General features: G+C 37.1%; 2 protein-coding genes across 3 annotated transcripts in view; both read left to right on the forward strand.

Annotated features, from left to right (window-relative positions):
- The window catches only part of LOC143027145 (glutamate receptor ionotropic, kainate 2-like), an 868,199-nt gene that overhangs the window by 10,143 nt on the left and 845,556 nt on the right, over positions 1–12,500 (forward strand). The window lies entirely within an intron of this gene.
- LOC143026801 (uncharacterized) overlaps positions 1,468–12,500 on the forward strand; it is an 84,968-nt gene continuing 73,935 nt past the window's right edge. Inside the window, exons 1-2 of the mRNA XM_076187577.1 lie at positions 1,468–1,659; positions 5,447–5,597. Coding sequence (XP_076043692.1) covers positions 1,468–1,659; positions 5,447–5,597 — 343 coding nt within the window. The remainder of the gene's footprint in view (positions 1,660–5,446; positions 5,598–12,500) is intronic.

Consider the following 12,500-nt stretch of genomic DNA (forward strand, 5'->3'; position numbering starts at 1 on the left):
CCTAAATACTGATACTCAAGCACATGAGAAAAAACTATGAGACACAACACAGAATCCTGTGTTATACCTGAGGTTGCAGATATGAAAGAGAAGTAGAAACCCATTACAAAGGCATCTGAGGATCAACTGGAGGAAGAATGAGGTGAAAGAGGGTAAAGAGATACATACATGATGTCGAAATGTAGACTGGAGGTTAGAGTCTTATTACGGACCCTATCAGAAGTATATCGCATCTCCAGTGTAGGCGTTTTTCGAGTAATGTCAAAATACTCTTCTGGGATATCGAAGTCAGTTCTTTGGGTATCCAGAAAATAATATCCCCCCCCCCCAAAAAAGTATGTATATATATATATATATATATATATATATATATATATATATATATATATATATATATATGTGTGTATATGCGTAAATAACCACTAGGAAAAGTAAACTAACGAAGCAGAGCGCTTTCGTGTAATTACATCTTCTTTGTATCTGCACTGAAGATGTAATTACACGAAAGCGCTCTGCTTTGTTAGTTTACTTTTCCTAGTGGTTATTTACGCATTTGTGAACACACGCTCCTAGTGTTTTTATTGCATATGTGTATATATATGTGTGTATATATATGTGTATATATATATGTGTGTATATATATGCATATGTGTATATATATATATATTGTGTGAGACAAATGAGAGAATGATATGCGGGGAAGAGTAAACGAAGATGGACTTTAGAATACGTTTATTGTCCTAACATTTCGGTCCCTATGACCTTCTTCGGAGGACTCCGAAGAAGGTCATAGAGACCGAAACGTTAGGATAATAAACGTATTCTAAAGCCCAACTTCGTTTACCCTTCCCCACCTATCACTCTCTCTCATATATATATATATATATATCGCAATACAATTAGAGATGAAAGTATTACGTTTGGAGTGGGTCCTCGGGTATCAGAAATTTTTTAAGAAGCAGTGGGACTTGATTGCAGTAGCCAAGATCTCAAAGTCCCCCGAAGAGTCTGCCAGAGAAACATAAGAACATAAGAATGAAGGAGACTGTAAAAGACCATAAGGCCTACACTTAGCAGATCCATGTCCATTACCACCTATCATCCCTATCCATAAAATGATCTAACCTTTTCTTGAGACAACCGATAGATTCAGCGCGTACAGGGCTACTAAGTCTATTCCATTCGTTAATCACTCTATTGGTAAGCCAACGAGACCATAAGATAATTTTTTGCGGAACCCGTCCTGATGAGCAGAGGGAAGGTTCAAAGTTGTTGAGAGCCTCCAGTTCGTCAAGACAGACACAGACCTTCACATAATCAAGACAAAGGAGCCACTGAACCGCAGTTATAGCATGACGACAATTCGCTTATTGTCTGTAATGGTCACGTGTCTACGTGAGCAGAGGACTGCACGTGGACCATCACGAACTTCAGTGTCATTGGTTAACGATGGGTTAAGAAGACTAAATGGGCAATAAAAACACCAATAATAACAACAATGACAACCACAGCGGCAGTGACATCAATAACAAAAACTACAACAACTTCGTCATCAATAACAATAATTTTGATGAAAGGCGAGGACTGGCCGAGGCGACGGTGAAAGAATTGACCTACACAGGAATCAGCAGAGGAACAGCTCTCTACCTATTCAGAGCAGTTTGGTTCTTGTAAATATTCTCTGGTTGGCGTCAGGCGATTTTATTCAGCAGCTAAAGGTGAAAACTTAAGAGGAAAGTCCATTAGAAATTCAAGCTATACATACATACATGTGTATATACATACACACGTTCATATATACATACATACATACATATATGCATACATATATACATCATATATACATATATGCATACATACATACATACTAATATATCATGTATACATACATGCACATGAGTGGAAGGGCGGTGAGCTAAACACAGAGAACAGTTGGAGTTTTATTCACTGACGTTTCGTCCTTACCAGGACATTCTTAAAGTAAATCCTGGTAAGGACGAAACGTCAGTGAATAAAACTCCAACTGTTCTTTGTGTTTAGCTCACCGCCCATCCACTCATTTGTCTTCTATACTTCGTACATGCATATATACATACGTACATACATACATACATACATGCATACATACATGGATACATGCATAAATATATACATACAGTACATGCAAACATATATACACACGTACATACATACATACATACATGCCTACAGCATATACTAAAAGGCCTCCTCCTCTTTATAGGTACATCCAATCCCACTACTTGGGTCAGAAGCAATGCAGCAAGACACAGCACTTCCGCAGCAGGTCTGAAGCAATCAGATTATGTGCGCAATTGGGTCAAGACGAGTGGGAATGGAATGAAAATTACCGGAATATTCCAAAGTGAAGTTTCGAACAAAAGTTGGAACAAAAAGTTAAGAAACGCGGCACCACTGTAAGAAACGCGGCAACACTGTATCGGAACGGAAGAGAGGTAGGACAGGGTAGGAAATGGGATTCCTGGCGATGTTGTTGGTCAGGCGTCAGAACCTACATAAGTTCGAAAAACAAGAAACGAGGTCATGGCGACTAATATTGATTCACGAATGTTTGTCAAGACGAAATTTGCACAATTCCGGACTAAAGTTAACAATTAAGGATTCTTAGAACTTTCAAAGGTGCGAAAACAAAAGAAGTTTTAAACAAAGATTTCTAGATTTAGGGCTAGAAAAGGCGGGGTTGGCCGTGTACTTCAAGACTTTAACAATCAGGGGTTCTTAGAACTTTTAAGGGCACGAAAACAAGTAAGGTTTTAACTGAGAAGTCCTAGGTTTATGGTTAGGTAATGCGTACCCATACATAAACTGAATCAGTGTTCATTTCCCGGGAAATTAGAGAAATACAGATACTCCCCTACTTACGAACGAGTTATGTTCCAAATGGCTGTTCGTAAGTCGAAGTGTTCGTAAATCGAAGTGTTCGTAAGTCGATATTCAACATCATCAGGTACTCAGATCCACCTGTATAAGTATGATATAAAGTCAATACATGTTTTCTTAACCTAAAACACAATTCTAATGACACATAGAACAAAAATAAATTGTAATACTAATACTTTATTATTCGATTTCTTACGTTTGAAACTGGTAAAGCGGGTTTGAGGCTTTGTTCGTATATCTGAAAGCTCGTAAGTCGAATGTTCGTAAGTCGAATGTTCGAAAGTCGAATGTTCGTAAGTAGAGGAGTGTCTGTACTGCCTTCTGGGTTCCCAGTCAGCAGCAGGGAAGATCCTCAACCAGTAATGAGGCAATAGGTCACGTGACAAAAGTAAGGTTGTTGCGATCGGAGGAATCCATTGGAGGTACAAAGAAGTGCGACAGCGAAAACATAAGAACATAAGAGTAGAGGAGACTACAAGAGACCATAAGGCTTACACTACAGTTCCATGTCCCTTACCTCCTTGTAATCCTATCCAGAGTTATCCAATCTTCTCTTAAAACAACCAATCATTTCAGCACTCACTTTACTGTTATTAAGTCTACTCCATTCGTCAACCACTCTTAGTAAACTAGTTCTTGACTATATCCTTCTTAAACCTAAATTTGTCCAACTCAAATCAATTACTACGAGTCCTACCCTGCTGCCTTAATATGATGACCTTGCGTGCATTGCCCATGTGATCAAGAATAATGAACAAGTCTCCGGAAAATGGTTACAGGGTGTTGGCAAATTGTGCACGTCATTCCGGAGGAACAAAAGTATTTTTTTCTTGTTTTATGATAAATAAATAAATAAACAAATAAAATAAAAAAAAAGAAGAAAAGCAAAGATGTTGATCAGTGAAGACGTCTCTAGATACTAAAAGCGAGTTAGGATGTATTATGAAGAACTTTTTAAGTAACCGAAGGAGACATGATGTTCTGTAGAACAGGGTGAAAATGAACATCAAAAACACATTTTTTGAAACAAAAGCATATTTAATTGGTCACACGAGCATATATGTATATATATATATATATATATATATATATATATATATATTAGAATAAATAGGCAGTAAGTTCTCTTTTAAACATGTTTGGTTAAAGACCAGCGCAAATTCAGTATCAACTAACTTCTTAGTAGTTTTCTCTATCTTCCGAATAGACTTCTTGTAATCAGAAGGGAGGTCAAAAACGAGGCTGCCGAGATCCATATTGTATTGTTAAGAAAATACTATACAATAATACATAATGCGAGCTTTCGGTTGATGCTTTCAACCATCTTCAGGCGAGAAAAGAATCTAATACATAAAAGGAGGCTAACAATTTAAGTACAGAAATTTGGTGTATACAAGGTACTGGGAGAGGTCACAGTTGCTACCTAGGTTGGCGCACAATGGTGTATACATGGTACTGGGAGAGGTCACAGTTGCTACCTAGGTTGGCGCACAATGGAGCTACGTGTGGTGGGTCTGTTGTTGATTGGTGAGATTATGTCCGGTGGGATTATGTTCGGTGGGATTATGTCGGCTGCGCTGGGAGGATGTCTGCTGGAACTCCGTAGGATGGGTCTGTTGTTGATTGGTGATATTATGTCCGGTGGGATTATGTTCGGTGGGATTATGTCGGCTGCGCTGGGAGGATGTCTGCTGGAACTCCCTAGGGAGGATCTGTTGCTTCTGGGAGTTGCGATGCTCGGAGGATGTCTTTGAACAGTCGAGTTCTTATGCTATAGGAGGGCACCGAGTGTGTCGGTCTGTATACTGATGAGTGGAGTCTGTTGTGAAATGTATACTTTCTCAAAAATGTGTAGTTTTCTGTGATTGCTGCAGTGTCTAAGTATTTTCGTGTTATCCACCAAATGTGGCCTTGTGAGGGTTTTGTTGTGAGTTTGTTTCATGTGTTTTTGTATGCTGCCCTCACGAGCATGCATTGTAAGGCTCCTGCTCAACGAAGTCGTAGTGACACCATATATATATATATATATATTATATATATATATATATATATATATATATATATATATATATATATATAGGTACTGTATCATATGTAGTCATGTATGTATATGAATATATACAAAATGGTCAAACGTTTCATCCCGAAGAGATCTATGTAGAATTCAAGTACCGTTGGTGGTAACTGCAAAGCCGCGGGATTCGGGTAGGGGGAACCTAAAAAAAAAGAAAAAAAAAATGAAGAACAGAAAGCCAAAACGCGAATCCAAAATTACCGCGAATAAAGAAAATGGGAGAAAACTTAAATAAATAAATAAATAAATAGAAAAAATACAAAAAAAAGACCAGAAAGCCAAAACACGAATCCAAAATTACCGCGAATAAAGAAAATGGGAGTAATCTTAAATAGATAAATAGACAAAAATGAAGAGCAGAAGCCCAAAACGCTAATCCAAAATTACCGTGAACAAAGAAAATAAAACGTTACTGAATTGTTTAGGCCAGGAGTCGCTCAGCAGTGACCGAAGCACCTTCATTTTTGCCGCCCAGGCAAGTGGCAGTCACCAGTAGCTGCTGGGGTCGAACCCGAGCCTTTGTGTGTGAAGAGGCGAGACCGAAGTCCAACGCGGCGAGATCGAGAAGACACACTTCGGTCAGTCTTGGCCGAAGCTTCTGCAGGTGAGTGAGTCCCTATGTTTGTGAATTCACACCAAACACGACACTGTACCCATAGCTTCGCTCTTTGACCACCAGAGGTCTCTCTCTCTCTCTCTCTCTCAGCTGAATAAAAATCACCTGACGACAGCCAGAATCAATTTTTTTCAATTTGACCGTGGCAGTCAAATGGCGAGGAAATGATTTTCTCTTTAGTAACTTCAATTCCTTAACTACAGTGGACACACTCGTAGCAGAATAAAATCGTCTGATGACAGACTGAATGAAATCATTAAAGTCCGCCACTTGTGGACGAGTGAGGCCGCAGTGACGTCACTATTGATGGGTTTGACCCCAGGCTTCGCTCTAATGGTGTTACTAAAGCACTTTGGTGATGCGTTTGATGTCTAACACAGTGATAGCTGGGAAGGGGGTGGGGGGCGAGTTGTAAATGTGATCCATGAAAAGCTGGATTGGTCTCACATGTATATATATCTATATGAATTCATATATACGTATATGAATGTGCATACACGTACAGTATGCATACATACACGGAGACATACTTATATGCATATATATATATATATATATATATATATATATATATATATATATATATGTATATATATACATATATTTATGTATATATATATATATAATATAAACACGTACATATATACATATGTGCACATACATACAAATAGACACACATACACGCATTACATGCATATGTAGACACATACTCGTAGGTACGAATATATATATATATATACGCATACATAAATATATACATATATACATTTATACACGCATAAACACAGTCACAGGCATACAGGCATATATACGCATATATAAAGATATACATATACACATGTATATATACATATACATATACACATACACATTTCCACATGCACACATATACATACATATAAACACATCTATACATGTATATACATATATATACATACTGAACGTATGTTGAACTTTGTCATTGCTTGAGCTTGTATCAGGTTCCTGTTTATAAGATAAAAAAAAAAATTCTGGCTGTGGATATTTCTTTTTGAGTAAATCTGAAATAAAAAAAACCCGGAGTTTATTGTGCGATGTTTCGATCTACTAATGTAACATGTTCAGGTACAAAAATATTAACCTTATGTATAGCTAACTCGAAAACTTCACATAAAGATTTGAGGTTGGTATCTTCCCGTGTTGCTCGACAGACAAAGATGCCCTCTTCTATTGGATCCTAAATCTATTCTCTTCACTGCCGTCAATTAATTTAATTTATCTGAAAGAACACCTTTCCACACACCCCTCCCCCTCCCCCACCCTCTCCCCGTCGGCAGCAGAAAGGTGTAGATTCTGTAGATTTTAGTAATGCTGTTTGTTCTTCCGAGTCAAAGGCCTTTTTGTAATCGGCAAAAGCTGAACTCAAAGCTTGATTGTATTCTGTCGTTTTTCGATTAACTAATTGTCTGCAAGTTGTTTATAATGAAGTATCCGTCTCTAAAGCCTTCCTGTTTTTCTGAATGTTTTTTACCAGGAACTTTACATAGGCTTTTTGTAAAAATCTTTATATATATATATATATATATATATATATATATAATATATATATATATATATATATACATAATATATATATATATATATATAATATATACATATATACATATACATATATATACATATATATACATATATATACATATACATATATATACATATATATACATACATATATATATACATATATATATATATATACATACATATATATATATGTATATACATATATATACATATATATATATATATACATATATATACATATATATACATATATATACATATATATGTATATATAATATATATATATATACATATACATATACATATTTATATATATATACATATATAACATATATATATATATATACATATATATATATATATGTATAATATACATTTATATACATATACATATATATATATACATATACATATATATATATGAGTATATATAAATGTATATGTATATATATATATATATATATAAATATATATATATATATATATATATATATATATATATATATATGATAAAATAATTGGTCAATGATTACCAAGATCTTTCTAGTCTCTATCCTTGTGAAGTAAAATCACCTTAGCATTGCACCAGGATTAAGGAAAACCTTCCTTACGTATTCACTAAGTAGTATATAATTCAACTCTTCTAAAATGAACTTCTTTCCCTGAATTTTTCAGATTCCCCATCGATATATCTTCCCTAAGATTTTTTCTTCGTCTCATACATTTAAAACAAAATGTTATTTCCTCTCCTTAAACTTCCGATGCACTACCAACATCTACAGGTAGATTTACTGACTGAACTATGGTATTGGGAGAGTAAAGCTCTTAGTAGAATTCTTCTACTCTTTTTTTTTTACAATTCTGTCTCTGTATTTGATAATATCTCCATTTCCGTCTTTCAAAGAAATCAAATGTTGTTTTCTTAGACTACTCTGCGCTCGGCTTATTTAATATTTTTAATTTTTCCAAGTAGTTTACTCTATATGATCCGTATTTTTTTTATATCCGCCTATTATTAATAAACTTGTCCAATTCTCTCTATTTCGTCCCTCCTAATTTTATACTTTATCTTTCCGAATAGTTTCCTCTACAGTATATGGTCCACATTTCTTTTCTTTTTATTTCTGCCTTTTACTGATAAACTTGTCTATTTCACACCTCTCTATTTAGTCCAACCTAATTTAGCTGACACAGTCCTTCTTATTAACTGATCCTATGTTTCCTTGGATTATTTCTTGCCTTTAATGATTCCAGTACTCACTATTTTTTTCTGCCGACTCCTTAATGATATACATATGTGTTTGTGTCTGCTATTTTCTGTGTGTGTGTGTGAGTTAGCTCGTCCACATTTGGAATATGCTGTTTCCGTATGGTCACTGAATCTCATTAAAATACATTGACAGATTGGAAAAAGTAAAACGGCAAACCACAAAAATGATTCCAAATATCAAAAATAAATCACACAAAAATCGACTAAAACATATGAATCTATTTTCCCTATAAAAAAAAAAAAAAAACTGAGTCAGAGGTGACTTGATACAGGTCAAAAGTGACGAAATTTTCACACTGAATGAGAATCAGACAAAAAACAATGGTCTCAAACTTTCAGGAAATAGATTTGATTTGGAAGTGGGTAGAAACAACTTCGCCAACCGTGTAGTTAATGAATGGAATAAACTTTCTGCAGAGGCAGTACAATGTAGTTCAGTTCGAAGCTTTAAGATTCGTTAAGATAAACACCTAAGCAAGATGCTGTAATGACTGCCATTTATTTTATATTATTTGTTTATTTGTTTGTTATTAATTGTCTAATTATTATTTGCTTGATTTTCATTTATTGTTTGTTATATGTCAATTTATTATCATTTACTATTTATCTGTTTGTTTATTATTTAACTATACCTATGCATCTATTTATTTTATTTATCATTATTTATATTATTATAATTTTTATATATCTATTTATCATTATTATAATTTGTTTTCGCATCCGACCTATTTATGGACCAAAAGGTCTCCTGTCGGCATGCTACGCCTTTGTAATCCTTTGTAATCCTCTATGAGTTTCTGTATCTCTGCGTGGCTTTGTGTGTCTTAGGGTGTCTTTGCGTTTGTATGTATTCAATAATTAAAGCTTCACAAGAATCGAAATGAACCTTACGAGGGTTCATAAGTCTCGTTCTCGAGAGGTTTTGAATCGAGGACTATACAAGTTCGAATCTTGACCCAGAAACCTCGAGGCCAAGAGGTCCAGAGGAGAGGATGTGGCTCGCACTCCACTCCTCCCTGTCATCCTCCATCACTCCATCACTCCCTTGTTCTCTCCTTTCTATCTTTCGTCCTCCATTCTTCTCTTGATATACCTTTATTTCCCCCTCCCTCCCCCCTCTCTCTCTCTCTCTCTCTCTCTCTCTCTCTCTCTCTCTCTCTCTCTCTTTTTTTCTCTTTCTCTCTTTTCAGCATTTCTTACCTTTTATACGACTTCTTCCCCCTTCCATCACTCCATCCCTCCCTTGTTCTCTCCTTTCTATCTTTCGTCCTCCAATCTTCTCTTGATATACCTTTATTTCCCCCCCTCTCTCTCTCTTTCTCTCTTTTCAGCATTCTTTGCCCTTAATATGACTTCTTCCTCCCTCCATCACTCCCTTGTTCTCTCCTTTCTATCTTTCGTCCTCCATTCTTCTCGATATACCTTTATTTCCCCCTCCCTCTCTCTCTTTCTCTCTTTTCAGCATTTTTTACCTTTTATGACTTCTTCCCCTTCCATCACTCCATCACTCCCTTGTTCTCTCCATTTTATCTTTCGTCCTCCAATCTTCTCTTGATATACCTTTATTTCCCCCCTCTCTCTCTCTTTCTCTCTTTTCAGCATTCTTTGCCCTTAATATGACTTCTTCCTCCCTCCATCACTCCCTTGTTCTCTCCTTTCTATCTTTTGTCCTCCAATCTTCTCTTGATATACCTTTATTTCCCCCCCTCTCTCTCTCTCTCTCTCTCTCTCTCTCTCTCTCTCTCTCTCTCTCTCTCTCTCTCTCTCTCTCTCTCTCTCTCTCTCTTTTCAGCATTTTTTACCTTTTATATGACTTCTTCCCCCTTCCATTACTCCATCCCTCCCTTGTTCTCTCATTTCTATCTTTCGTCCTCCATTCATCTCTTGATATACCTTTATTTCCACCCCCTCTCTCTCTTTCTCTCTTTTCAGCATTCTTTGCCCTTAATATGACTTCTTCCCCCCTCCACCCCTTCCTTGTTCTCTCCTTTCTATCTTTCGTCCTCCATTCTTCTCTTGATATACCTTTATTCCCCCGCTCTCTCTCTCTCTCTATTTCTCTCTTTTAAGCATTCTTTGCCCTTTATATGACTTCTTCCCCTTTCCATCACTCCATCTCTTCCTTGTTCTCTCCTTTCTATCTTTCGTCCTCCATTCTTCTCTTGATATACCTTTATTACCCCCCACTCTCTCTCTTTCTCTCTTTTCAGCATTCTTTGCCCTTAATAGGACTTCTTCCTCTCTCCATCTCTCCCTTGTTCTCTCCTTTCTATCTTTCGTCCTCCATTCTTCTCTTGATATACCTTTATCCCCCACCTCTCTCTCTCTCTCTCTCTTTCTCTTTTCAGCATTCTTTGCCCTTTATATGACTTCTCCCCCCCCATAACTCCCTCCCTTCTTTCTATCTTCTCTCCAGATATTTCTTCCTCCATGTCATCATCTCTCTCCCTCTTTCCCTTCCTCCCTTCCTTTCTCCCTCCTCCTTCCTTCTCTTCCTCATTCCCTCTCTTCCTCCTTCTCTCCAGATATTTTCATATTTCTTCCTCTCTTTTCTGTCTCTTTCCTTCTTTCTCTCCCTTCCTCTCTGTTTTCTTTCCTCTCTTCTTCCTTTCTTCTCTCCCTCCCTCCTTCCTTTCCTTTCTTCTCTCACTTTCTTCCTCCTTCCCTCTTCCATATAGTTTTACACCTCTTCTTCCTTTCCATCTCCTGCCTCTCCTCCTCTTTCTCTCTCTTCCTCTCTCTTTTCTTCTTTCTTTAACTCCTCTCCTTCATATACTTTTATATTTCTTTCTTATTCCTATCGCCCATTTCTCCTCCTCTTTCTTTCCCTTCCTCTGTCTTCTCTTCTTACTTCCTACCCTGCCTCCTTCCTTCCCATCTTCCCTCTCCCACATCTTCCTTCCTTTCATATACTTTTATACCTCTTCCTCCTTTCTATCGTCCGTCTCTCTCTCTCTTTCCCTCCTTTCCTCTCTCTTCTCTTACCTCCCCTCCCTCCCTCCCTCCCTCCCACCTCCCTCCCACCTCCCTCCCACCCTCCCACCTCCCTCCCACCCTCCTCCCCCCCTCCCTCCCACCTCCCACCCTCCTCCCTCCCTCCCTCCCTCCCTCCCACCCTCCCACCTCCCTCCCTCCCTCCCTCCCTCCCACCTCCCTCCCTCCCTCCCTCCCACCTCCACACTCCCAGTACTTCGCGCCCTGCTTGATGGCGTCAGCGAGGATTCATGAAGCGTGTCATGAATATGTAAATTTGAGGTTTTGTTTCAGGTTCGCTGGTTCGGAATGAAGGCTTCGAAACGCCTCCGAGTTGGTAATGGGCCCAGTTAAGTACCACGATGGCGTGCACACTGTATAGATGACATCCTGATATGCGGCAAAAGATTTTATTATACTGTAAAGGGGGGTCTATGTGAAATACCATCTAATTGGACCTTTTTTTTTTTTTTTTTTTTTTTTTTTCCAATCATCGACGAGCACAGAAAAAAGGGGAGGGACTGAAAATGACAGTCAAGTTTACAGAGAATATTTCTGTTTCTATATTCAAAACCACAGATATCTTTAAAAAGAGAAATTATTATTTGTTATCACACTGAAAGATGTAAAAATAGACTTTTTGTACAAGTTTCGAGTAAAATGACGTCATATCTTAGTTGCCTTTAAACCTGCGATTCCCTTGGATGAGTATAATCCAACGCTACGGTGGGACGAATACGAAAATGTAAAATAAAAAAATAAAAAAGAAAGGAAAGAACAAATCAGAGAAATATGAAAAAGGAAAAAGGAAGATAAAGAAAAAATGGAGAAGAAAATGAGCAAAAGAAAAAAGGAAAAGAAAATGGAAAAATAATGACAAAATATATGAAAGAAAAACAAATTTCAATAACACTAAAAGTAAACAGCGGAGGTTGGAACGAGAGGGAAACGTGCCACCCGGGACGGTTGGCGTTCGGTCAAGAGAGGGTGCAATGCTCCACATTCTCAAAACTCACTCAAAAAACTCAACCAATTTGAGGCGCTCGTCTTTCTGAGTTAATTTCGAGTTTGTTGATCATAATTTC

Source organism: Oratosquilla oratoria, chromosome 7 (genome assembly GCF_046742065.1).
Source record: "Oratosquilla oratoria isolate Oo_2021 chromosome 7, ASM4674206v1, whole genome shotgun sequence".
NCBI classification, from domain to species: Eukaryota; Metazoa; Arthropoda; class Malacostraca; order Stomatopoda; family Squillidae; genus Oratosquilla; species Oratosquilla oratoria.